Below are 27,429 nucleotides of genomic sequence, written 5' to 3' on the forward strand. Positions count from 1 at the left end.
TCTCCCTGAGATACCCTGCCTTCTTGTCCTGGCACACAGATCATCACACTGGAATAATCAAAATCAGCAGGAATCTGGATGGAGCTTCTACTCTGAGCTGTCTGGTGTGGAGAGGTGGGAGGGCAGCCAGAGACGGAGGCTCTGGGTAGATGTAACCACTCACTCTGTTCTCCAGGCCTGGGCTCACTTTTGACGCTGAGCAGGGTCAGCCCTCGGTCACCTCAGAGACTCCACCTTCAAGTCTGTCACTGAGGCATCACCTTCTCCAGAGCCTTGGCTCAGGACTCCTACTGTTTCCTTTTACCTGGAGCTGCCTTACTGGTTTGGATCTCCCCAGGGCACTTCTAAAGCATTCTGAATTCTGCCTGGCTCTGTGTCCTGGGGCCTCAGCTGCCCCACCTGTAAAATGGAATTCATGGTGAGGGTGTACAGAGGAAATGAAACAGGAAACAGCTTGTACTAAATGCTGAAGAAATGTTACTATTTACAAAAGTAAACTATTACTATTACCAGAAGCATTTTTAAAAATATTTATTTGACTGCACCAGAGATCTTAGCTGTGGCACGGGGGATTTTTAACCTTTATTGTGGCACTCGGGATCTGCTGTTTTGTTTTTAAGAATTTTTTTTTCTTAAGATTTTATTTCCTTCATTTTTTGGACTGTGGTGGGTCTTCACTGCTGCACATGGGCTTTCTCTAGTTGTGGATGGCAGGGGTTAGTCTTCATTGAGGTGCATGGGCTCCTCATTGTGGTGGCTTCTCTTGCTGCAGAGCATGGGCTCTAGGCATGCGGCCTCAGTGGTTGTGGCTTGCAGGTTCTAGAACGCTGGCTCCAGAGTTGCGGCACCCGGCCTGAGTTTCTCCAAAGCATGTAGGATCTTCCTGGACCAGGGATCCCCTGCACTGCAAGGCGGATTCTTAACCAGTGGACCACCCGGGAAGCCCCACGCAGGATCTTTACCTGTGGCACACAAACTCTTAGTTGCAGCGTGTGGGATCTAGTTCCCTGACCAGGGATTGAACCAGAGCCCCCTACAGAGCACGGAGTCTTAGCCACTGGACCTCCAGGAAGGTCCCTACCAGCAGCATTTCAATCTCTCTGCATCCTTAACGCTTAGTACAAGGCTGAAGATATAATCAGGGCCAAATATGTGTTTGGTGGATGGATGGATAAATGGAGAGATTAAATGTGTTTCCAAAACATGAAAAAAATTTTGAGGGTGTTCCATGGGAGTTTGGGGTGGGGATGGGGGCCCGGGAAGACTCTATAAGAGTGAACCTTTGCTGTATACCTGTGCATGCGTGAGTGCCTGCTAAGTCCCTTCAGATGTGTCCAGCTCTTTGCAACCCCATGGACTGTAGCCCACCAGGCTCCTCTGTCCATGGGATTCTCCAGGCAAGAATACTGCAGCGGGATCCTCCTCCAGGGGATCTTCCCAACCCAGGAATCAAACTGAGTCTCTTGCATCTTCTGCCTTGACAAGCGACTTCTTTACCGCTAGCACCACCTGGGAAGTCTGCGCTGTATACCTACCATACAGCAATACATTAACAAGTCAGCAGCTGTTTCAAAGTTAAGTCATTGCATCAACAGCACACAGTGAACACGAGATGGTCAGTCCAGTGGCTCTGACAGTCTCCTGGATACCTGGAAAGAGAAGGGCTTACTCCAGCCCTTCCTCAATCCTAGACTGGAAACCCCCAGAGGGCAGGGTGTTTCTGGAGGAAGGGCCGCCCCACCACGGGCCCCATGTAAAAACAGCTCAGAGAACTCAGTTTTGCAGGAGTAGGTGGAGAGAGGAGCTGGGGAGGGCGCTCTGTGTCTTGACCTGTGGATGCCGGGGCTTCCCAGACACCCTCCCCTCTCCAGCTCCTCTGGCTGCAGCCCTTCACAGCCTCCATGCACAGAAAGGGTTAACTCCAGGCTTAACTTCTCGAAAGAACCTGAAGCCTTTTATTCCCTGATCTTGCCCTCCTCCCTTTCTTTGCAAAGTCTTCCTGATCTTTATACTTCCTGCAGGTCTCTCCTCCTTACTCTCACCTCCCGGACTCCAAAAACACTCTGATTGCCAGGGTGGGTCAATGGTTAACACTCCAGCGGCTTTATATAAGCCTGCCCAGCCGCCTACCTGCTACACCGTCCGTCCTGCAGTTCCCTGGATCCAGAGGGTGACCAGGCAGCCCTCGTGGGTCAACACCATGGCCACCTGCTGGCAGGGCCTGTGGGCCTATCGCTTCTACCTGATCGTATTCTTCCTACCCATTTTCCTGCTGCCTCTGCCCATCCTCGTGCCGACCAAGGTAAGGACTTGGGATTCTGGGCATGGGGAAGCTCCAAGGGAGCAGGGGAGGGACCATCTGCCCCGGGCTGGGGCATCGTTAGGACCAGGAAAGCCCACTCATCCCTGTTAGCCTGGAGATGAGGCTATCACCTCCTGGTCCTCCTGAGTCTTAGGGGTTAAGAAGTCAAAAGCGGCTTTTGCTGGGTATCCAGTAGTGGGAGCTCAATGTGAATTGCTTAGGTCCACTTGACATCTACTGCCTTGGGAGGCAGAAAACCAGCTTCATAAAGTGCAGGTAGAAGCAGATGGGGTTGATCAGGAGAGTGTGAGCTGGTCTAGCAGCTGGAGAGTGAAAGAAGGGGATTAGAGGAAAACTGGCCTCAGGCAGTGGTGAATTTTTAAGAGTACAAACAGAAAGTGAAGGTGCTCACCTGTGATCCCAAGAGCTAAGTCTCCTGCGGAGGAGGGGTGGGAATTAATTGAACACGCCGATCCTGCCAGTGGGCGCTGCAGACGCACACCTTGAATGGAGGGGGAAATGTTACCGCTTCCTGCCCACCCTACGCAAACAGCAGGAGTCATAACTTGGGCTTTCATTTATTGGAGCCCCCGCTGCATGCCCTGTACCACACACCCAGTAACCCTCTCCCTGGTCTTATGAAGCAGGTTCTGACTCCCATTTTACAGATGGGGAAAGTGGTCACCCAAAATCCCAGGGCAGATCCTGTGATCTGGAGCTCAGACATTACATACTTTGGGGATCATCTAGTAAGTAAAAGAAGACAAAATTATGAATCTAAAACTAATACAGGACTTTGGGAAGAGTAGGGTCCAGGAGGTGGCCTTGAAGTCCAAGCTTCACAGGAAATGTCTCTGGCAAGCCACATAGACAGTGGCAGGGCTGGGGGTGTGGCCTGCCTACAAAGCCTGTGCTGTCTGCCTCCGGAAGGCTAAGACCAATCCTGGCCCTGAACTTGGCCCCATCCCACACCCACTCCCCTGCCACCCGGCAGCTGCCCACTGAGCCAACTGCTCAGAGAGGGAAACTGAGGCAGGCTTTTTATCCAAGGTATTCCAAAAGGATAAGGAACCAGGGAGGTAGTGGCACGGCTCCTGGTCAGGGACAAGACCCCGCTGACCTTTGAGATGACCCTAATCTCAGGCCAAAGCCAGTGGCATCTCTATGCTAAGGACCCATTAGATTGGCTTCCAAACAGGCTGAGTTAACCAAGTGTGTTAACCCCAGAAGGAAGGATGGACAGGAACCGTGATTCCCATGTTACTCCCCAGGAAAGTACAGCCCAGAAAGATTTGGTAACCTGCCCACCGTCACTCAGGAAAGCCCGAGTCAGTACAAGAAGCCAGGCTTCCTGGTGTGGGTGGGATGCGTCAGGAGGCCCTGTCTTCTCTGGGCTGTATCCCACCTGTTGCCTGCACCCCATCTACCGCCTGCTTCCTGCCTACAGACATTGCCTCCCCTGTCCTGACTCAGATGAACTGCCCCATGTCCTAACTGTGAGGCCAGCCCCTCCACTGGGGCCCTGGCTACCAGTCCCTCTCAAGGACTTTGCTCCTGTAATTATCCTCTCCTCTCCTGCATCATCAGCTTTTCCCTGTTTGCCTGATCTCTCCCATCAGCAAGCCTTAATACGAGTCTCATTAAAATACAAAGTCTCCTTCAAACCTACAGTCCCTGCATGCATGCTCACTTTCTCTGCTCTTTCTCACAACCGAAAGCCTCCGAGACTGTCTACACTGCCCCTCTCACCTCAGACAGCTCCGCTCCCGAAGGCTCTTCCTACCTAGAGGGCTCTGGTCGCTTCCCGGTCAGCATCCGTGTCACGGAACCCTTGGTCCCCACTCACCTTCCTCAACCACTCAGCAGCATCTGTCACAGCCAGTCCCCTCCTCTTTGCTGTGCTATTTTCTTTTGGCTTCTCCTGGGTTTCCTCTTCCCTTGACTACTTTTCCTGCTCCTTCTCTCTATCATCACTCCTGCCCTAGGTGACCTTCTGTTTTCTCCTGCCGTTAAAAGCACTGATGATTCCCCAATCAGTAATTCCAGCTCTAAATTCCAAACTTGCATTACCCAACTAACACGGGACACCTCCCCCCACCAAAACCTTCCTTTTTACACAGAACGCCTTTGGCATACTCAAAATACAATCCTGATCCCTCATCTCTCTCAGCTGACTCTCTTTTTGATCTTACATATCAAGAGAAGGCTCAACGTCCACCTCAGAGCCATTCCTGGTGCCTCTCTTTCCTTCACTTCCACAAGCACCAGCAGGTCCTGTTGACTCAATTTCCCCAAAATACACTGAATGGAATCACTTTCCACTGCCTCCGCTCTGGTCCAGGCCACCAGCGTTTCTCTCCCATCCCTACCCATCCCCAGACCATTCTTTTTTTTTTATCTAGTTGAAGCATATTTGATTTGGGGCTTCTCAGGTGGCTCAGTGGTAAAGAATCTGCCTGCCAAGCAGGAAACACAGGTTCAACCCTGGGTCGAGAAGATCCCCTGGAGAAGGAAGCGGCAGCCCACTCCAGTATTCTTGCCTGGGAAATTCCATGGATAGAGGAGCCAGGCGGGCTAAAGCCCGGGGCGGGGAGGGTCACAAGAGTCGGACACGACTTAGTAACTAAGCAACAACAATAGTTGATTTACAATATTGTGTTAATTTCTGCTGTACAACAAAGTGATTCAATTGTACATATGTATTTTTTCATATTCTTTTCCATTATTACTTGTCACAGGATATTGAATATAGTTGCCTGTGCTATACAGTGGGACATTGTTGTTTATCCATTCTCCATATAATACTTTTTGCATCTGCTAATCCCAAACTCTAGATCCATTTCTCCCCTACCCCCACCACCCCCTCGGCAACCACAAGATTGTTTTCTATGCCCCTAGATCATTCTTCACTCAAATGCCAGGATGGTCTTTTCCAAACATAAGCTCATGTCACTACCCTGCTTAAAACCCCACATAGGGTTCCTGTCAAACCTAAAATCCAAGCTGTCAGGGAGGCCACGAGTCCCCAGGGCTCCACCCCTGCAGACACTTTCTCTCCTTCCCTGTATCCTTGTTCTTATTTGCCCTTCTCCAGCCTGGCTTCCCAGATGGTGCTAGTGGTAAAGAACCTGCCTGCCAATGCAGGAGACATAAGAGACAGGTTTGATCCCTGGGTGGGGAAGATCCCCAGGAGTAGGAAATGGCAACCCATGCCAGTATTCTTGCCTGACAAATCCCATGTACAGGGGAGCCTGGCGGGATCACAGAGTCCGGAACGACTAAAGCAACTTAGCACTGCAGCCTACCTAGCTTTCTCTCTGCTCCTCAAATTGCTCATCTTCCTGCCTGGAATATTCTTCTCTCAGAGGCTTCCTTCTCTAGGTGTCCACTGAAATCCACCCAGAAAAAAACTTCTCTGAGCAGTCCCAATCATTCATTTTTATAAAAACCTGTTATTTAAAGGGCTTTCACTCTCTGAAATGATGTGTTCCTTTACTTCCCATTTATTCTCTGATCCCCCTACTTTAGAATGTAACCTCCATGAAGGCAGGGACTTTGCCTTTTTCCATGCAGAATCCCCAGCACCTGGCACATAGTAGGTGCTCAACAAATACTTGTCAAATGACTGAGTGACCAAGTGAATGTGGGTAGAGACAGCCCTATCCTCAATTCCAGCTGAGTCCCTGCTCTCTGCAGTGAATTCCAAGCTTACCTCCACACTCCTGGCCCCTGAAGTGGGTAGGAGGGGGCCCAGAAAAAATTCAGCTCACACCTGTGTCCATATAATACTTGTCGACATTTCTTGAGTATTTTTTATGTGCTGGTCATTATGCCAAGCATTTCAAAGCACTAACCCACTTATTTCTCACAATCATCTCTGAGTTACTATGAGGTTACTACTTCCATCTCCATTTTACAGACATGTAAATCCCAAGTGGTAAAGGAATTTTCCACAAGTCCCAGCTAGAAAAAGGCAAAGTCTGGACTGGAACCTGGCCTTGGCCGAGGCTGTCTAGGGATGAAGAGTGGTCCCCCGGCGTGTCACCTCTTGAGCAGTCTATCTCATGTTCACCCAGCCATCAATCGATCCTTCCACCATCATTCAGTCTAGGATGTCTGTGGAGTTCTTGCTCTGTGCTAGGGGTTACTGAAAAGAAATATAGCTGTTCTGTCTTCAAGTCACTTTCAGTCTGGAGGACCATGTGTTCCTGCCACCCAAACTATGGCCAGAAGCCTGCAGGAGCTCAGAGGAGGGAGAAAATCCTTCCAACTGAGGTGAGGGAGGATCTGAGTTGGGCCTTGAAGGCGGAGTGAGATTTCAACAGTGAGAAGCATTAGTGGAGGGCAGGCCAGGTGACAAGAATGCTAGGAGCAAAGGCATGCCGGCTGGAAATAGTAAGTGTGTTTGAAGAATTAGTAACAGAATCCTAGAAATTCCCATCACCCGCTGGCAGAGGGGTTCCTAGTGGTTGGGGGACAGTGGGGTCTGATATCTCAGTGCTCCCCCAACCCTGCAACCAGATACCTAAGAATGATGTGCCAGAAACCTTACGTCTATTCACTCACTCATCAGGAAAAGTATCACATGACAGTTACTGTTTAGGTGCAGTGGGGTGGAAAGTAAGATTCATGGAACCTGTGATCCTGGGGGTAGGGCTGGGGTGGAAAGACACACAAAAGGCGCATACTGTCCACACAATGCAAAGCATATAGCAGGCTGTGACTCTGGCTTGGGGAGGAGCTGCTCTAGACAGAGTGATTAGAGAAAGCCTACTAGGGCGCTGACATTTACCTTAGGACCTGACTGGCGAGTACGAGCCAGCCAAGCCCAGCTCTGGGCCAAGAGCTGTCTAGGCAGAACCCACAGTGAAAGGCCCAAGGCCAGGGGCAAGCCTGGCAAGGAAATAAGGCCAGCACGGCATGGAGACCCGAGTGAACAGATAACCTTAGAGCAGCAGGGAGAGGTCAGCCAAGGTCAGCCCTGCACGGCCCAGGGAAGGAGAGAGGATTTTATGCTGAGGGTCAGGAGGGATAAATACTTGCTCGGAGGTCAAAAAGGCAGCAAGTTAGAGTGGTTGTTGCTCAGTCCCTCGGTTGTGTCCAACTCTTTGCAACCCCATGGACTGCAGCACACCAGGCTTCCCTGTCCTTTACCATCTCCTAGAGTTTGCTCTGACTCATGTCCATTGAGTCGATGATGCCATCCAACCAAGTTAGAGTTGAAAATGCAAATGTCTCCCAAGATCCAACAGAACCACTCATGCAAACCGTCTCCCTGTGGTACCGTGTTTGCCAGGACAGAGCTTAGCTGAAATCCAGACTGTGTTTACAGTAAGAATAGAGGGCAGGATTTCTTGCTCTGCATTTTTGTTTGTTTACTTATTGTTGTTGTTGTTGTTGTTGTTTTGGGCCACACTGCTCAGCATATGGAACTTCCAGAACCAGGGATGGAATCTGCACCCTCTGCAGTGAAAGCATGGAGTCTTAACCCCTGGACCACCAGTGAAGTCCTTTTGGTTTTTTTGTTTTTAGGATTTCTTACTCTTGGGATACAAGAGTAGTAGGTATCTCACATTTCCTGAGGCTCCTGCATTGCAAGGTGGATTCTTTACCACTGAGCCACTGGGGAAGCCCAAAATACCCTCACTACCAGCAATTCCTGAACCCCAAAGATGGACCAGTATGGTGGGCCTGAACACTGCAAAGAATCTGGACCTTGGTTCTGGGAACTGCCTCTATCTTTTGAGACTTCCTGGATCTTGGTTGAGATGGCAGAGTCCAGGAACAAATCAGGGGTTTTTGGAGCCAGATAGATGTGGGTTCAAATCCACTTGGTAGCATGAGCAGCCATGTGACTTTATCAAGCCTCTCACCTCTAAGAGCCCACTATCTCAACTAAACGAGATGACCTGTGTGGGTAGACTGCCTGGCACGCAGGGCTCGGCAAACAATGATTTCCTGTCCCTTCTGCCCCTTGTCTGAATTCCACACCCCTAGGAAACACAACTGGGCTCCCTAGGTGGCTCAGAGATAAAGAATCCACCTGCCAAGCAGGAAATATGGGTTTGATCCCTGGGTCAGGAAGATTCCCCTGGAGAAGGAAATGACAACCCACTCCCGTATTCTTGCCTGGAGAATCCCGTGGACAGAGGAGCCTGGTGGGCTACAGTCCATGGTGTCGCAAAGAGTACAACTTAGTGACTAGGCAACAACAAGGAAACACAACAGTGTTTCGGGCACTGTGTGGATACCTGACTTATGCCCATAGCTGACTTCTTCTATTCATGAAGACCTTGGTGTTCCCACCGGTGAAACAGGAAGGCAAGGCGTGTCCCCTAGGGCAGTGAAGTGTGGTCCCTGATCAGCACTGGACTGTGCGGTGTCAGGTTTGTGGGCTCTGAAGGTCGTGAGGGTAGGAGTCAGCCTCCAAAGCCAGGGCGATTCCCAGGGAAGAGATAGAAGGCTTCCCAATTCGAACTTTGCCCCCAGATTACCAAATCGTGTCCGCACTTCCAGTACCTGCTAAAAGAAGGTCAGGCATGGGAAAACCAGAGAGACTTGAGCAGAACAGTTTCCTGAACAGAATCCAACAGAGCTGCCCAGGGCTGTTGTGGGGATCAGATGCACGGAGGAGTGTGGGAATGCTTCGCTTCTCTTCATCTCTTACCTGCTGGTTTGCTCTCGAGTGGACACAAGCGGCTCTGGCCCTGGCCCAAACTCTGATGTCAGGACTCTGGCCCCCACTTTTGTTGTCTCTGACACCCGGACCCATTGTTCTTCCCTTTGGCCTCTTAAAGCAGAAGATGATGCAACAAATGCATTCACATGAAGGTGCGGAAATAAACAAAGATCAGCCAAATGAGATCAGGCAGAGGAGAGAAGGTAGTCAGCCTCCACTGCCTGCTTCTGGCAGAGCCTCAAAGGCAAGGGGCGGGGATGCTTTAGAGTGGAGAGAGGTAAGGCTTCAGGTGTGTCCTGACTGGAGGGTGCTGTTAGGGGGACATTGCAGGAAGGCTAACTGGAAGCAGGGTGTCCTCTCTGATTGTTTGGAGAGCAAGTTTGGCTTTCATTGGTTGGTCCTGACCTGGAAGTGATGGTAGCAAGTGGCGGGGGTGGGGGCAGGCTGCAAAATTAAAGAGACTGGCAAGTCATTGAGCAAATCCTGCCTTGTGGGGGCCAGTTGCTATGGAGATTGTGGTTTGGCTACAGGACTGTGGCTGCAGAGACTGAAGGACTTATCTTTGCGTAAGGACTGGCTACTGTTGCCTCTTACGTTTAGTCTCTCAGAGGTATTAGGCATTTGGATGGGCCTATTATTCCTGGAATATAACACACACACACACACACACACACACACACACACACACACCAGTCTGTACCTCCTTCCCCAAGTCCTGCCACATGGCTCCTCTCCTCAGGATCACCGTGCCTCTAGACACACAGGAAAGGCATCTCGAGTATTCTCCTCCCACCTAACCCAGCAGCCATCACCCAGACCCTCTGCCTTCCACCTCCTAAAATCTCTGGAGTCTGTCCTCCCTGTCCATCTACACTGCCGTGACCTTCTCTGCGCACCTGTCATCTCCCCACTGGACAGCCCAGCCTGGCCATCTGTCAACTCCCAGCTTCCATGGCTGCCGACCCATCTGCCACACCGTTGCAGGTGTAAGCCCCCTATTTTTATCTTGAGGCAATTGATTTACTTAATTAGGTGATACGTGCGCATTGTACAAAGTCCAACAGCATGAAAGAATGAAGCATTTTCTTCTGTGATGAATGTAGACAACAAGCCACCATAGGATGAACAATATTTTTGACTTTGCCACCCACAGGAATCACAGATATTTTCAAATCGTATGAGAGCTATTGCCAGGACCTTGACATACTGTTGACGTTCATCATGACTTTGAAATTACAGTAGCTACCAGCCAGTGAAGAGCTTACTAGTTAAGAGTCACATTATGTTACTATCTTGCCCATTGTTCATATTTTGATAACTGTATTTCAGTATAAGTGGTTTCCTTTGTGATCCTTTGTGTGCATTTTATTTAATGTATTTAAAAACATTATTCTAAGAAGGAGCTGGAAGGCTTCATCAGGCTGCCAAGGGGATCCCGGTACAAAAACAGGGTAAGAATTCTCGAATCAGAGATTTTCCTATGTGTATACAAATACAGACATTTAAAAAAATCACATATGTAGCCTCCATGTAATCTTTTAATAGACACACCAACCTGACCACGTCACTCTCTCTGTTCACAGTCCTCCAAGGATCTCCCCATTTTACCTTTGTCTTTTAGATAAAAGTCCTATATTCCTCTCAGGGCAAATGAGACTCTTCCTGCGCATTCCATCCCTTCCCCCCCAAGAATGTATTTGACCGTTTGTGCCTCATTCTGTCCCTCTATGCTTACTCCCTCATGCTGACACTTTTCTCCCACCCACCAAACTCCTATTCATCCTTCAGCACCCACTCAGTTTGCTTTCTCTGGAAGCCTTCCTCAGCCCAGACGGAAGGAGGCTCAGAGAAGAGGCCCCTTCTCTGGAACTCCACTCTTTGGTATCCCCATTGCAATGGTGCTGGCTGCCACCCAGGACCTCACCTCACTCCCTAGACCCAGTAGGGCTCCCTGCCCGCAGCATCCCTACTTGCCGGGGCAGAGGAGCAGTGGGAGTAGCCTGCCCTTGGGTTAACCTTCAATCACCAGGAGGAATAAGATGTAACATCTTTGAGACTGTGGACATTTTTGCCCTAGGCTGCTCTGTGCCAGTAATGGGTAAAGGCCATGATGCCCTCAGGTCTCCACCCTGTCCACACCCAGGGTCCAGAGTCTGCCCTAGATTCCCTGGCACCAGCATCTTTGTTTGTGCCTCATGCACCCACCCTGGTTCCCCAGCAGCCCAGGAGCACGTTTCTCTGCCAAGTTTAACCCAGACTGCCTGCTCATTGTCATCCACAGTTCTTTACAGCTGAAACCTGCATAGTCAAATCCTACATCCTCATAATAACCCAGCAAAGTGGGTGTCTCTCTTATTCCTATTTGTAGATAAGGACACTTCATAAAAGAGCAATGTGTATACAGTTGGAAATGTTCAATATTTCTTATTTAGAAAAAAAAAAACCTCAAAGCTGAGAGATGTTAAATAGCTTGCCCAAGGACATGCAGCCGTAAAGCTGGGCCTGGGCACTCAGGTTTTCTGACCTCTGACTTTTGTTTCCCATCACAAAAGAAGCAAGCTGCCAGCCTTGGGGTTTGGAAGCCATCTGAGCAGTTATCTCATCTGCTCGCTGTTGGTTTTGCCAGGCAGACAATCCACCATGACTATGAACCAGCCCACATAGGGCACTCAGACTCCCTGAGGGCTGGAGCCAGGCCTGAATCATGTCTGTGCCCCAGTGCCTAATATTCATCCACTCACTCATCCAGTGTCAGCTCCACAGAGGTGCTAGACACCCTGCTGGTGTGAGCACAGATCCAGACCCTGCTCCCTAGAGAGTACAATCTGATGGCAAAGATGGATATTCATCATAAGAAATTTGTGAAAGCGAATGTTTAAGTACAGATTGTAATGAGTGCTATGCAGAAGAGGTAGGGGGACTTAGGGTGTTAAAAAAAAAACCAAAGGAATATATACCTGAAACCTGTGGAGTTGAGCAGTGCAGCAGGTTGAGAAGAAAGACTGTTGGGTCCCATGCCATAGGCCACCATCTGAGCTTGGCCAGCCCAAGATGTACAGAGATGGCAGCAAGGCAGAGGGTATAAGGTGGCCTAGGAGGCCGAGTCTGATTCCCAATTGCCCACTTTTTTTCTCTTCTTATTGCCCTGGGTCTTTGTTGTGGCACACAGGCTTTCTCTAGTTTTGGAGCATGGGCTCTAGGGCACGTGGGCTCTGTAGTCACGGTGCACAGGCTTAGTTGCCCCACAGCATGTGAGATCTTAGTTCCCAAACCAGGGATGGAACCCATGTACCCTGCTTTGAGAGGTGAATTCTCAATCATTGGACCATCAGGGAAGTCCCCCAACTTCTCACTTCTAAAGCGGGGGAATGCAGACTTTGGAATCAGACACAGTGAGGGACCAAAGAGAAAGGATCCCCTGGGTTCTGTTCTCATTTCTGAGCCATGAATGTCACTGACTGTCTGGTGAAGACTCTGGGCCGTTCTCAGAATATTGCTTTGAAATGCACAAAATAAAGTGTATGGGATGGAGAAGGAAACCAACCATTTTGGAACACGGTTATAAAAGTATAAAAAAATAATTGCAGTTCAGAAATATAAATGTTTCCTTATTAAAGCATTAAATAAGATCTGGTGTTGATATAATTACTACCACAGTTTCAAGACAGAGATGGATGTAAACAATATTTTGAGATGCATTTTTGAGATCACTGTAGCCACTGATCTCTGCAGGTCCCTACAACCGACAACCACAGTTGAATATCCTTGACTAAATTGTCATTAGTACCATCAGCAGTTGCCTGGTTTTGGGAATTCCCTGGCTGTCCTGCGGTTAGGACTCAGTGCGCTTTCACTACTATGGGCTCCAGGTCAATCCCTGGTGGGGGAACTAAGATCCTTCAAGCCTAGAGGTACGGCCAAAAAAACCACCCAGTTTTGTTGCCTGTGTTCATAACCTTAGTTAGATGTTAGCTAAAAGATGAAATAGTTTTCCCACCCAGCTTCATGGACCCTTGTCATTCCATGCCCTAGTTAAGAGCCCCATGATCCAGGAAGAGTAGGTCAGTGGGTTATGCTACAGCTTGACTGACTGCCCGGGAGGGCGGGATGGGAACACAGATCCAGAGCCACCAGAGCCAGGAAGGACTTCCAAATGGAACTCTGAAACTGGTTTTGCTTTTGACCCAGAGACAGAGAGATACGGAGAGAGATGCCGGAAAGTTGTACAGGAGTACAGGAGCGACAGATTCGACACACTGGTGCTCACAGCTCCCTTTGGAGGGTGCGAATGGGGACCTGGAATTGAAGGAATTTGCCCAGAGCCAGGCAATGGGAAGTGGCAGGCCCCAGCGAAAATAGTTCTGTTTGGATCCTAAGCTCTAACTCACGCCCATTCACCCTGCTAGCCACAGCAAGCTTGAGACTGAAGGACACCCCCTACCTGCAAGGCGTCAAGCTCAAGGTAGAAGGCAAAACCCTGGAGCTGAAGAACCAGACAGTCTGGATTCTTCACTGATTTGTGTGACTTTGAAATATTTAATTTATTGGCACCTTTATTTCTTCATCTGTGAAATGAGAACAATAGTCATTTCTAAATCACAGAGCAACTAAAAGTGATTAGGAACCACCTTAAGTGTGGAGAGCACGATGTCCATGGAGCAGACCTCAGCGATACTTATGCTGTTGTTTTTTGCAAAGCTATCTTCTTGAATCAGCAGAATCATCCATCCCAGCTCCCCTCCTTGTCTCTGGCCAGAGAATTCTAGGGGGTGGGGGCCACACTAGAGTCCAGAGGAGCTGGCCTGCCTGTAGCCTGCGGGGGAGGATGGGTAACAGGCCATGACATCACTGTAACTGAGAAAATGGTTGAAGAAACAGCGATTTCAGCAGAATCTACCTCCGGCTAGGGGAGGAAGAGGTGTAAGTCTCTGATCAAGGATCAAGGCATTCCCCACCCACTGTGCCACTTTCATGTCCGGGGGAGAAAAGTGGTGGACATTTCATGGAGAGAAAATGAGCCTGGCATCAGAGACACTTGGCTAGGCAGGCTACATGCCACACCACCTGCGCCTGCCACTGATACAACTCCATGGGGAGTGCTCTGGGAATTGTGCAATCCTGGATACCTTGCCTAGGTTTCCACCTGGCTCTGCCCCTCCCTGGTTCTGTGACCGTGAGCAAGCCACATACCCCCTGGAGGTCTTCTATAACATGAGACCACCACACCCACCCGTGGCTATAACTTGCTGTTGTTCAGTCACTCAGTCGTGTCTAACTCTTTGCAACCCCATGGATTGCAGCATGCCAGGCTTCCCTGTCCTTCACTGTCTCCTGGAGCTTGCTCAGACTCATGTCTCTTGAGTCGGTGATGCCATCCAACCATCTCACCCTCTGTCACCCCCTTCTCCTCCTGCCTTCTATCTTTTCCAGCATCAAGGTCTTTTCCAGCATCAAGGTCTTTTCCAATGAGTTGGCTCTTCCCGTCAAGTAGCCAAAGTATTGGAGCTTCAGCCTCAGCATCAGTCCCTCCAATGAATATTGAGGACTGATTTCCTTTAGGATGGACTGGTTTGATCTGGCTGCAGTCCAAGGGGCTCTCAAGAGTCTTTTCCAACACCACAGTTCAAAAGTGGCTCTAGCTACAAACTTGAAAACGCCCAGCTCCTAAAAGTTATTCAGTAAACAGCAGCTTCCTCTCCCTGAGACCTTCCTTCCAACCTCAGGGTACTAAGGGCCTGAGGTATAAGGAGGGAGCCCAGCCCATACCAGGTAGAGAGGGCAAGAGGGGCAGGGCAGCTGAGACAGGTAAGAGAGGAGAGGCCTCTCAGCTGCTTTGTCCAAGCAGGCAGCCCTTCCTTTGGCAAACAAAGAGTGAGAAGGTGCCCCTGAGGAGGCTTGGATTCAAGTACCCCTCCTGGAGGCTTCCTTCTGGCTAATGATTCCCCTGCCTGCTCTCCCTCCCCTGGCCTGCGGAGAGGCCCCGTAAAGGTGGGTGGGCCCCTGACATCTTGGTTGGCCAACTTCCTGCTCTAGGTCCCCTACCAGGCCTGAGGTCAGGCCTTCCTAGCTTTGGGAGCTTCCTGAGGGAAAAGGGGGGCCTCTGGTACCCCAAGACTCACAAAGCCATGACTCAGGGTTTACTCCACAATTCTCCGTACAACACAGGGATGGTGGAACTTTTCAGATTTTTTTTTTTTAATGTTTATTTACTCATTCGGCTGCTCTGGGTCTTAGTTGCAGCCCACCGGAACTTCACTGACGTGTTCGGGGTCTTTATTGTCACATCCCAATCTTTCAGTTGCGGCGTGTGAACTCTAGGTTGCAGCATGTGAACTCTGGGTTCTGGCATGTGAAATCTAGTTCCTCAACCAGGGATAGCACCTGGGCCCCCTGCATTGGGAACTTGGAGTCTTAGCTACAGGACCACCAGGGAAGACATATTCTAGAAATGTGAATGACACCTCATGGAGTTACGCAATGCCGAGGTCATGCCGGGATCACTTGGAAGGAGACTCATGCCATTCCCAAAATTTTTCAATGGTTAGTGAATCATTCAGAAAAGATTTGCTCTGAAGCCTCCTGGGTCCTGAACTCTGAGGATCCAGATACGGCAAAACTGACTCTGTTCTCATGAAACTCACCTGCTAGCAGAAGGAACAATTACTATTTAAGCGTCATACACATAGATGTATTCTTATAGACTCTTGATAAAGGAGGGAAGGTCAGAGCTCCAGGCAGTGCCCCACAATTCCTAGGCTCCGGTTTCATTGAGATGAGCCCCCCCATCTCATCTAAGAATCCTCATCCAAGCCCCCTGCAGTCCCCAAGGGGATAGGATTATATCCAACAGCTGGATTATAATGTCTAGACTCCCCAGGGCTAAATACAAGGAGGTGAGTGTTTTGCTATTTCCATTTTTCCTTTTTTTTTTTTTTTGGCCACACTGCATGGCATGAAGGATCTTAGCTCCCTAACCAGGGACTGAGTCTGCACCCCCTGCAGTGGAGGCACAGATTCTTAACCACCGGGCTGCCAGGGAGGTCCCTATCTCCATTTTTGAATGAGACCTGGGTTTGGGAGTCAAGGGCTGCGGGTTTTACAGGGTCTCCCTGCACTGTCACAAATGGTCTGTTTCCTCTGGGGACAGGAGGTGATGTGGTTTCGAGATACAGGCCTGCCCCCTCCAATAGCTTGCTGTTCCCCTTCTGCCTGCAGGAAGCCTGTTGCGCCTACACCATCATCCTCATGGCACTGCTCTGGTGCACCGAGGCGCTGCCACTGGCCATCACTGCCTTCCTCCCCGTCATCATGTTCCCCATGATGGGCATAATGAATGCTTCCACGGTAAGCCTCTCCATTCACGCGAGGACGTGCTCCCAAGGATGGGGGGAGGGGGTGTCTGCCCTAGGACGGTAATGACGGAAGAAACCTCATCAGAGGCAGTGCGCATGGAAGACGGGTCCCTGCCTCTGCCTGGCAGGTCGGGGAGCACAGAGGGAGGAGTCAGCTAGAAGACCAGGAAGAAGGCATTCTAGAAATGTCAGGGGCACAGTTGGTGTCAAGAGTTAATTCAAAGTGAAAGCAATTAGGCCTAGACTAGGGGGGAAAGGGGGCTTGATAGCCAGCCAAAGAGCCTGTCTCCTTCTAGTTCGGTGGTTCTGAAACTTGAGCATGCACCATGATCACCTGCAGGGCCAGTTAAACAAAGACTTTGCTGGGCACCACCCCAGAGTTTCTGATTTCATAGATCTGGGGCAGGGTCTAACCATTTCATTTCTAGCAAGTTCCAGGCTGGTGCAATGATGCTGACCCAGGGATCACAGAGAACCATGACTTTAGCTTCTGAAACAGCATCAAATTCTCCCAGTCAGTAGTTTGAAGCATGGAAGAATTCAGGCTAGACGATCTCTCAGTCATTGCTGACGGAAGAACGGGTTAATCAGAAAGAGAGGAAACAGTGGGGGATCCAAAGACCATTTCCATTTGGGTCCAAGAGCCCAGGGAACCAACCTCTCTCTGTTGACAGACATAGCAGTGTCGGCACCCCATAAGCCCTGTCCCCGCCTCCAGGTCAGCCTCGAGTACCTGAAAGATACTAACATCCTATTCATTGGGGGGATGATGGTGGCCCTCGCCGTGGAGAACTGGAATCTGCACAAACGCATCGCCCTCCGGGTGCTCCTCATCGTCGGGGTGCGGCCCGCCCTGTGAGTCCCCACAGACCAAGACGGGAGGGCCTAGGGTGCGGGTGCTCTGGGCCGCCAGTCCCTGCAGGAATGCTGGAACACCAGTGTGTGGGTCTGTCCATTGCTAGGCTGATCCTGGGCTTCATGTTGGTGACGGCCTTCTTATCCATGTGGATCAGCAACACGGCCACCACCGCCATGATGGTGCCCATAGCCCATGCTGTTCTGGAGCAGCTGCACAAGATGCCCACAGACAGGGATGTTGAGGAGGGCAGGAACAACCCCACCTTTGAGCTCCAGGAGCAGAAGGAAGAGACCAAGCTTGATGAGAAAGGTGAGGCCAGGCCCTGCCCCAAACCCCTCTTGGGGAGGGTCTGAGATGATGTTCATGATAGGAGGAGTCATCTGAGCACCGATTTTTTATTTAATGTTTGGCCACACCGCCACGGCATGTGGGACCTTAGTTCTCTGACTGGGGATCGATCCTACGCACCCCCTACATTGGAGGACAGAGTCTTAATCACTGGACCATCAGGGAAACCCATATCTTGGCAACTTTTGGGACAGAAGAGGGAAGCAAGAAGTTCAGTGACCAGCTTGTCCTGGTGGGCTGAGATTTTTCCTGGTTTTGAAATGAAAAGTCCCGCAGGCTGGGAATTCCCTCTGTCCTGGGCAAACCGAGATGCTAGATAACCTGGCAGGCCGAGAGCAGGAGCCTGGGTGGGCCGTCAGGGGTCCGGGCTCTATTCTTCCTGTGCAGTTTGAATCATCTTCTTCCCTTCTCTGTGTCTCAGTTTCCCTCTCCTAAGAGAGGTTGGTCCAGGTGGTATCCAAGGGTCACTCCATCCTGAGACCCCAGGGAGTGCCTGCCCTTCCAGACCTGGAGGCAGCCTCGGCCCTCCCCGCAGCCTGGGTCTAGGCTGCTAAGTGACAAGGCGCCCCAGAGGCCATGGAGCCCCTGCCATGCTCCCTGAATCTGGCACTGCACCCACTCCCAACCCCAGCTCTCCCTTGTTCCCAGACAAAAAGCAGGATTGCCCTGCTCCACTGACTCCTTCGGAGTCCAAGACACAGAAGAACAAGGAGCAGCTCCGCTTCAGCCAGGGCCTGAGCCTGTGTGTGTGCTATTCGGCCAGCATCGGGGGCATCGCCACCCTGACCGGCACCACCCCCAACCTGGTGCTGCAAGGCCAGGTCAACTCGTGAGTGATTGATGGGGAGAGGGTCTGCATTCTGACTGGGGGACAAAGGGAACTGGCTTGTCACCAGGCAATGCCACACAGCAGCCCTTATTCCCCTTCAGGATCTTCCCCCGAAATGGCAACGTGGTGAACTTCGCCTCCTGGTTTGGCTTTGCCTTCCCTGCCATGATCATCTTACTGCTGCTTTCCTGGGTGTGGCTGCAGATCCTCTTCTTAGGATTCGAGTAAGTGGCAGAAAGGGGAAGAGATGCCCAGGTGTCTGCCCTTACCCGTTGGGAGCGCCTAGTTGGGTACCCAGGTAGCCTTTTGGGAAAGGACATAATCACCATCTCAGTGAGAAAACCTCTCCCTCCCAAGGCCCTTCTGTGCCCTTGGTCCCCCATTGGAGGGAATGATTGGAGAGTATTATCCCATCTATTAGATAAGCAAACTGAGGTTTGAGGCACGGTCCATAGCTAGACATGTCAGTGCTGGGATAGAAAACCAGATCTCCTGGTGCCCAGGCCAGGTCCCACTCCATAATGATCCACAGTCCTCTGGCAGGTGCTGAAGGAGCGTACGCTATGAGCTTGGTCAGTTACAAAAGTGCTGACGCTTGTCCTGAAAACACTGAAAACACTGCAAGCGCTAGGCACAGGCCTTGTCCTTGGAGCTCACCATCTAATGGTGAGCAGGTGGGGGCAGTGACAGACAGAAGCCTAGGTGCTGTGGGAATACAGCCCAGGAGAGCAGAGACTCCAGAAGGCCCCTGGCAGAGACGACACCTGAACTGAATCTTGCTGAGTTAGAAGTCAGCCAGGCAGAAGATGAAGTAAAGGCATTCAGCAGCAGGAATATCTTGTACAAAGAGGCAAGAAAGAACATGCTGGGTTTGGGGAAACTCCAGTTCTGTGTGGGTGAAACATAAAGAGCAAAAAAAAAAGGAGAACCAGGGGGCTTCCCTGGTGGTCCAGTGGTTAAGAATCTGCCTTCAAATGTAGGGGGACACAGGTTCCATCCCTGGTCAGGGAACTGAGGCCCCACACGCCGCTGGGCAGCCTGCCCACCACAACCAGAGGGAAGCCCACACCCTGCAACTAAGGCCAGATGCAACCAAAAAATATATATTTTTTTTAACCACAAAAGAAAAAACATTAATTGCAAAAGAAAAAATGTAATTATTTTTAAAAAAGGAGTATCAGGATACAAATCTGGAGAAGAAGGCAGGGAGAGATTATAGAGGAATCTAATGTGCCACCTTGTTCTTGAGGCCAAGAGTAGTAAGGAGGTTTTATTCTGACTTCCAGACTTTGTCACTAGAGCTCCAAGTTGAAAATCATGTGAGACCTTGCTGGGGCTCAGTAGGAATTGAGTCTGGGATTGATTATTGATTTCTGCTATGAGTCCAACCTAGGAGTGGTGGTATGAGTGTTGCTGTGATATAAATTGTTATTTGTCCTTCCTACCCAGGCAGGGGGTGGTCACCAAAAGTTTTTTTGCTTGTCTCTCTTTAAAAACAAAAAAAAAATTTATTTCTTTTAATTGGAGGTTAGTTGTTGCTATAACATTGCTTGGGCAGGTGCAGGGAAATTGGGTTGAGGTTGGGGCTGATACAAAGCAGTGTTAGTCAAAGAGATCAGCACAGTGCCAAGCACCATAAAGGATTTAAAGATGTGTGAAACGTGATTTTTGCCCTCAAGGAACTGACAGTCCAGCAGGGGAGCTGAGATTTGCCCAAACAAAGAGTTAAACATCAACGTGAGTTAAACCAACGCAGGTGGAACAGGGTGCAGACCCCTGTGCTTCTTCCGACAGTGTGGGTGGGGCTCAGGCTGGCAGAGGGTGCCCAGAAGCGGTAGGAGAGGGAGGGGAGGATTTCCTGAAACGCTATTGGAGGAGAGGAGTGATGAGTCAGGGCCCGAAGGAAGCACAGGGTCCAGGCTTCTGGGGCCTTCTCACTCTGAGCAAGGGAAAGCTCAGCACAAGAAAACTCCTGGAAGCATGGAGGGGTCAGTGAGACAGATGGAGCAGGGCCAAGTACAGGGAAACCCCACCCCTACCAGCCCCTCTGCTAAATAGGAGCCCTGACAAACCAGTTGTTTGCTCAGTCACTCAGTCATGTCCAACTCTTTGCAACCCCACGGACTGCAGCACGCTGGGCTTACCTTTCTGTCACCATCTCCCAGAGCTTGCACTCATGTCTATTGAGTCGGTGATGCCATTCAACCATCTTATTCTCTGTCATCCCCTTCTCCTCCTGCCTTCAGTCTTTCCCAGCATCAGGGTCTTTTCCAATGAGTCAGCTCTTGGCATCAGGTAGCCAAAGTATTGGAGCTTCAGCTTCAGCATCAGTCCTCACAATGAATATTTGGGACTGATTTCCTTTAGGATTGACTGGTTTGATCTTGCAGGCCAAGAGACTCTCAAGAGTCTTCTTCAGCACCACAACTAGAAAGCATCAATTCTTCGGTGCTCAGCCTTCTTTATGAATAGAGTTTGTAAACCAGAGTCTTCTGCTTTTCTTCCAGAACGTTGGGGGCATCAAGGTCTTAGTGTAGTAACCCTAAGGAGGCCTTTGCATGTCTCAGCCTTTAAGACACAGGCACTCCTGGGAGTTCCCTGGTGGTCCAGTGGTTGAGACTCGAGCTTTAACTGCTGTGGCCCAGGTTCAATCCCTGGTTGGGGAACTAATCCCACAAGCAGTTTGGCTAGGCCAAAACAACAACAATCAAAAAGGAACAAAACCTCAGGCACTCGGAGCCCCTTGCTTCCCTGCCTGGTGTGGGGGCCCTCACAAGCTGTCCCCACCCCCACCTGCAGCTTCCGGAAGAACTTTGGCTTGGGGGAACAGAGCAGGAATCAGGAGCGAGCCGCTTTCGAAGTCATCCGGAGAGAGCACAAGCTGCTGGGCCCCATAAACTTCGCGGAAAAGGCTGTCACCTTCCTCTTTGTCCTGTTGGTGGTGCTCTGGTTCACTCGGGAGCCAGGCTTTTTCACGGGCTGGGGTAACCTGGCTTTTTCCGATGACACTGGGAAGAGGTGAGCATTGCGGGGAGGAGGGATACTTCTGGGAGGAGGGAAGGGAGCAGGGCCCCCAACTCAGAACAGGAGGGAGAATGGCACATCTAGGGAAGGGGTTCCTCTCCAGCCCCCATCCCCCTCATGACCCTGAGTAGCCTTGAGCCTCTAAACCTGCCCTCCCTGCCCCACCCACAGCATGACATCCGATGGGACAGTAGCCATCTTAATCGCTGTAATTATGTTCATCGTGCCCTCCAAGATCCCAGGGCTGACTCAGAAACCAGGTAAGCACCTGGCCTGGGGCAGGGAAGAGCCTCTGGGCAGACCCTGCCTTCTGGCACTCTGCCTCCCTCCCACCATACTCGGCCGGAGTAGACAAAGCCCAGAGAAGCTGGGCTGAAGGGCACAGGTTCTCAGGGGCAAAGCCAAGATGTGGCAGAACTGAGGGTCCCTCTCTCCCATGCATTAAGCTCTGATCAAGACCGCTTGGAGAGTCCTCCGGGGCGGGGAGGGGAGGGAAAGCCTGTTGGCTCCTGGTGACCCACCTTCTTCTGCTTGGGGAGTAGGAAACCCAGGGAAGCTGAAGGCTCCTCCTGCCCTCCTCACCTGGGATATAGTAAAAAAGAAAATGCCTTGGAATATCGTGATCCTTCTGGGTGGTGGCTTTGCCCTGGCCAAGGGCAGTGAGGTGAGAGACCCCACCCCCTCCCCAGCCCCGTTGGTGGGAGACCCTGTGACAGGGAAAGAGGGGCCCTGCTTCTCTCCCACCCCGGGCAGCCCTGACCCCCCACGTGGGAGCCCCCTGGTGGGCAGAGCCTTTGCAGCAGCTGGAGAGACAGGTAGGAGCCCTAAGGGAGGGAGAGAAAACACAGGCCGCAGGGACCTCTCCCCAGTCGAGTTCTCAAAGCCAAAGAGAAGGCAGGAGTTTCTGGTGAGCAGGGACTGTACTCAGGACCACCCAGGCCCTTCCCTCACCCCCAGCGGGACAGAGAATACCTCAGCTTTAACACCAGGGAGTAGATAGAAGGCTTTGGGTTGACGCAGTTTGTTGGCTGAAGCCACCAGGGGGTGCCATGATCATACCCAGCCACGCTCTGGGGACCGGGCCATCATTCTGCAGAGCCTCCACCCAAGAGGGGAATCATGAACCTGCACCCCTAGGCCTCGGGATTCTGGCTAAGCTCATTCACTGCATAGACAGGAGCTTCCCTGGGTCGGGGATTGGTTAGTTCAACCATCAAGCACTCATTGACTGTGCCAAGCTCTGTAATGGGTGTTGAGTGCTAAGTGGGTGATGGTGTATAAAATAAAGTCCCAGCTCCCTGGGATTTACAGTCTGGCATTACAGGAGCTCTTCTGACCCTGTGACTGTCCCTGTCCCCCTGCCAGCCTGTTCCCAGCTTCTACCAGGGCCCTTCCCCTTCTCCCTCCTTGCCAGGAGCAAAGTCCCTTCTTTCCCAACCTGCCGAGCTGGTGGGGGCAGGGAGAGGGCTAAAGTTGGCCAGGGACCCCCAGAAGAGAGGTCAGGAAAACAGGAGTCAGTGGGGTCAGAGGTCTTTTCTCCCACCAAGCCCCATGTTTCCCGAGAAAGCCCTTTGACCCCTTCTCTTTGCTACCCATCTCTTTCTCCCCACATCCAACTGTCCTTCAAGAGGAAGAAAGGGGGCTTCCCTGGTGGCTCAGTGGTAAAGAATCCACCTGCCAATGCAGGAGACATGGGTTCAATCCCTGCTCCGGGAAGATCCCACATGCGTGGAGCAACTAAGCCCGTGTGCCACAACTACTGAGTGTGTGCTCTAGAGCCCGGGAGCCACAGCTGCTGAAGCCCACGCACCCCAGAGCCCGCGCTCCGCAACAAGAGAAGCTTCTGCAACGAGAAGCCTGCGCATCTCTCCTAGAGAGCAGCACCCCTTGCCGCGACTAGAGAAAAGTCCGAGCAGCAACACAGACCCAGCACAACCAAAATTAACTAATTAATTGATTGATTGATTTTTTAAAAAAAGCAGGAGAGGGAGACTTTGGTTTCAGCTGGGTCTCTTCATTCCCTCCCAAGCTGCCCTTGACTCTGAAGACTCTAGAGAGGTGTGGGCAAGAGCAGGACCTGCCCCAGAGCCTCAGCCGAGGACTCTGGAGCCCCAGGCGGCCCAGCCTCTCACCCACCACCCTCCTCTGCCCGCAGGAATCGGGCCTGTCGAAGTGGCTGGGGGATAAGCTGACCCCACTGGAGAGTGTGCCGCCTGCTGCCATCGCCTTTATCATCTGCCTCCTGATTGCCATCTTCACTGAGTGCACCAGCAACGTGGCCACCACCACACTCTTCCTGCCCATCCTGGCCTCCATGGTGAGCTTGGCCTGGCAGACACACCTCCTCCAGGGAGCCCTGTTGCCCATCCCAGCCAGGGTCAGAGCAACCATCTGCCCCCTCCCTCCTCTCACTTCTGAGAAAGGACCCCCGAGCCTCCACCCTTCCCTAGGCTCTTCAGTAACCTTGGGCCCCAAGGCCTTCTGGCCCCTGACTCACTCCATCCCTGGTGGCGTCACCCCTGGAGTATCCTGCTGGGGCTCACTGGTGGCCCCACCCCACATCCCTGGCCCAGCTCCGGTTCTGGTCGTTCCTGAGGTGACGGCGTGAAATTGCTTCCCGGAGCGTCCCTAGCCCCTGCTTCCCCAGGCGCGTTCCCGCAGCCTTTGATGACGGCACCCTGAGCCCCTTTGAGATCCGTTTTATGAGTCCCTCCCCTTCCCACGCCCCACTGGGCAGGGCCGCACACTTATCCCCTCCAGAGAGGTCAAGGGGCCCTGCCCAGGTCACCCAGTGCCCTCTGGCAGAAGTGGGGGACTCATGGCCAGAGTGTGTATTGGGGTGGGGGTGGGGTTTGGCCCTCAGAGAGGGAAGGAGAATTGGGGGGTCAAGCCTTCCCCTCTGGGAGAGGGGGCTAAGACCAGCTCTGCCCCACGGCCTCCCCCTCCAGTCGCAGGCCATCTGCATCCACCCTCTCTACGTCATGCTCCCCTGCACCCTTGCCAGTTCCCTGGCCTTCATGCTGCCTGTGGCCACCCCGCCCAACGCCATCGCCTTCTCTTTCGGAGGCCTCAGAGTGACGGACATGGTGAGTGGCAGGGGTCTCAAATGCCTCGGCCCGGGCCGCTCTGTCTTTCCACCTTGGTAGGCCACAGAGTAGCTTCAAGCGTCTGAGATCCTTGGAGTTCACGGTGGACCCCGCTGGGGCGGGTGACGGGGGCAGGAGAGGGCATGGTCCCCACTTGAGGGTCTCCAGGCCCTGCCAGCCCTAGGCCACTGAGAGGGAGAGGAGGGGTGAGGAATGTAGGGGCACCAAGAGGCCAGGCACCCACACCCGGGAGATGGACTCAGAGAATGAGACCCAGGGCCCCGGGAGCGCCCCTCCCCCTATCTGCACTGGCAGTAAAGTCAGTGGTAGGGCATCGCCTTGTGCTGCAGGTTAGACTCAAAGGGGGACTTCCCAGGGAGAGTTCTGCTAATGAGAGAGCTCCAAGCACATGTGAATACCTAAGGGATAGGTGCTGACCCAGCTCAGCACCCACACATTCAGATTGGCTCTCCTCACCCCAGGCCCGAGCCGGATTCATGCTCAACGTCATCGGGGTTCTCGTCATCACGCTGGCCATCAACAGCTGGAGCATCCCCATGTTCGACCTGAACAACTTCCCCTCCTGGGCCCAGTCCAACACCACAGGCCTCTGCGGGGTCAGCCAGGCAAATGTCACAACAGCTAGCCCCTAGTCCGCGGGATAATCTGGCCCAAGCCAGAAAGACCCACCTCGTTCCTACTCCTGTGAGCTGGGAGGGGACACCAGGCTCCAAGCCAAACTTTGAAAGGCACATGTGTATCTAACCTCATGTGTGTCTGCAAGGAAGAGGTATGTGAGCTCAGTCCTGTGTGTCTGAGGAAAGTGTGTGCGCGTACATGCGTGTGTGTGTAAAGACGGTGTGTCATGTGAGGATACTTGGCAAGGGGGGATTGTGTGTGTGCACATGATCCGAGGTGTGCACACTTGACTGTGTTCCCATGTGAGGTCACACACATGATAATGTGCTCTGTCTGGCACTCCAGGTCTTTGCCTCCCCAGCTTGGTGGGCGACTAGACCCCTTTGTCCTCTATTTATTGAAACTCAGGGTTAGAGCCGCCTGGGCAGCAAAGCCTACCAGCAGTTGTTATGGCAACAGTCTCTGGGACCAGCCCAACATACTGAGTTCTCCCCAGCCTCTCAGGTTTGGGGGGAGGGTTCAAATATCTGCCCCATTAAAGTTTTGCTGTTGAGTGTGTGGTTGGTTTATCATGGCACTTTCCAAGGCTAGGTCCCCAAACGTGGTTCAGGCCCCAGGTTGGGGAATATGCTGGGAGGGGGCCTGGCATCTATCCTGGATGGCGGCCCCCTTGGCACCCTTCCCACTCAAGGGAGAAGGTAATGGCCAGAAACCTCTGCCAAGGCCAATCGGAGTGGGCGCAGCCACCCAGGAAAGCAGCACTGACATCACCCGGCCTGGCTAATTGGGAGCTGCCAGTCCCTGCGTGTCTTAGAGAAAACCAGCCTCCCGGTTCCCAGAGCACTCCCTGGGCATTTACATAAAACCCTCTGCCCCTGCCAACTCCTCACCGACCCCTCCACCAGCTGGAAAAACCAGTCCCTCCAGACCAGGGGAGGCAGGCTGACCCATGCGAGGGGCCCAGAAAGCTGGACCCTCACCCAAAATGGCAACCTGCAGCAGGACGCATCACGTGAGGCTCACAGGAACAGGTTCAAAGCCGGCCATGGCCTTCCCAGTCCAGGACCGGCTGCACTCTGGATCATTCTGCCTCCCAACCTCCCTTCCCCAACTCTGCCTTCATGAATTCCAGAGTTTTCATTATCTGGCAAGGTAGGGTGGGGGTGGGGAAAGATGTTACCACCTCCCTCCTCCATGCTGGGAGCTCAACACCCCTTCCTGGCCGGAAGGTCACCTAGATGGAAGTTTCCAAGCGTCTTGTCCAGTTCCCTTCTTGTGCAGCCAGAGGAAAAAAAAAATAGATTTTTTTTTTTTTTCCTCATGCCCAATAAAATTGGGAGCTGAGTTGTGAAGAGAGAAACCCAAAAAGGATTTCATTCTGGATTTCCCCCTGGGCTGGAGCTGAGGGGTTCAGGGTTGAGGGGAGGCACAGATGGGAGGAGGCTGCTCCGTGGGGTGGGGGGGAACACTGCTGTCCCCAGGGGACAGAGGATGCTGACAGGACATGCCAGACATCCAACAGAGTGAAGAGTGTCAGGAGAGGGGCCCTGCCCCCACCCCAGCCCCCCAGGCTGGCATTCCTCACTCATGAAGCACAGTCATAAATCACGGCTCCCACCCAGACCCACGCTAGGACACCACCAAGGCCCCAGGCAACAGCCCCCACCCCCACTGGGAGTGGGCTGGCCCCAGAATGGTGAGACTCCTCTAGGGGCTTACCCACAGTGCAGTGGGTTCCCAAGGGGGAGGACCCTCTGCAAACTAGGACTTTCTTTGAGACCCTGGTTGGGTACCCATGGTCCAGCCCTGGCTGGGGAACAGATGGACGTGCTTCCTAGGGGACACATGCCTTCCAACTGTTCTCAGCTCCCCTTCATACCTGTCTGATTCCCCCTCAGTCCTGCTCAGAGAGAGCCAGATGTGCACTGAGGTCACACAGCAGCCCCAGGGGGATGAGGACTGGGCCTGCCTTCTCAGGGAAGGAGGTAGACAAAAAGTGGCCTGAGGGGTGAGGGGGCAGCTATGGTGGGTGCCCTGGCAGAACACAGGGCAGGCTTCCCCAGGTGCTTAGAAATCACCTTCCACAGCAGGCGGTAGGGCAGAGATGGGAGGCAGGCGGCACCTGTTGGCCTAATCACCATCATTAGCTAGGCAATAAAGCAGCACAGAGGGACGGAGCCAGCCTTTGAAGGAAGGGCCTGTCAACCCAGGTTGGGTTTGAGCAGGTGGCCTAGCAGCTCAGCCGTACCTGGGCACACACACTCTGGGCCTCAGGAAGATGTGGCTTTGCAGAGATGGAGGTCTATGCCCT

General features: G+C 52.3%; 1 protein-coding gene and 1 long non-coding RNA gene across 2 annotated transcripts; one reads left to right on the forward strand and one right to left on the reverse strand.

The window, feature by feature from the left end:
• Window positions 1-511: 511 nt before the first annotated feature.
• On the reverse strand, window positions 512-3,177 carry LOC121820684 (uncharacterized). The gene is made up of 3 exons (XR_006061361.2): window positions 2,715-3,177; window positions 1,294-1,531; window positions 512-962 (listed from the first exon to the last, which is right to left on the reverse strand). It is a non-coding gene; the product is annotated as an uncharacterized LOC121820684 (long non-coding RNA).
• SLC13A2 (solute carrier family 13 member 2) lies at window positions 2,136-25,671 on the forward strand. Its single transcript, XM_004012497.5, has 12 exons — window positions 2,136-2,302; window positions 16,197-16,325; window positions 17,052-17,188; window positions 17,296-17,501; window positions 18,189-18,369; window positions 18,471-18,593; window positions 21,169-21,387; window positions 21,565-21,653; window positions 21,936-22,057; window positions 23,549-23,710; window positions 24,342-24,479; window positions 24,962-25,671. Exons 1-12 carry the CDS (start codon window positions 2,201-2,203, stop codon window positions 25,130-25,132), a joined length of 1,779 nt encoding a protein of 592 aa, XP_004012546.3. The 5' UTR covers window positions 2,136-2,200; the 3' UTR covers window positions 25,133-25,671.
• The last annotated feature ends 1,758 nt before the right edge of the window (window positions 25,672-27,429 follow it).

This window comes from Ovis aries, chromosome 11 (assembly GCF_016772045.2).
Source record: "Ovis aries strain OAR_USU_Benz2616 breed Rambouillet chromosome 11, ARS-UI_Ramb_v3.0, whole genome shotgun sequence".
NCBI lineage: Eukaryota > Metazoa > Chordata > Mammalia > Artiodactyla > Bovidae > Ovis > Ovis aries.

Bases quoted from the DNA above. Each gene is read 5' to 3' on its own strand.
- SLC13A2 (XM_004012497.5), top strand. From the start codon at position 2,201: ATGGCCACCTGCTGGCAGGGCCTGTGGGCCTATCGCTTCTACCTGATC. The intron at 17,189-17,295 runs GTGAGTCCCCAC...GTCCATTGCTAG, and splicing joins GTCGGGGTGCGGCCCGCCCT to GCTGATCCTGGGCTTCATGT. The intron at 21,388-21,564 runs GTGAGCATTGCG...CCCCACCCACAG, and splicing joins TCCGATGACACTGGGAAGAG to CATGACATCCGATGGGACAG.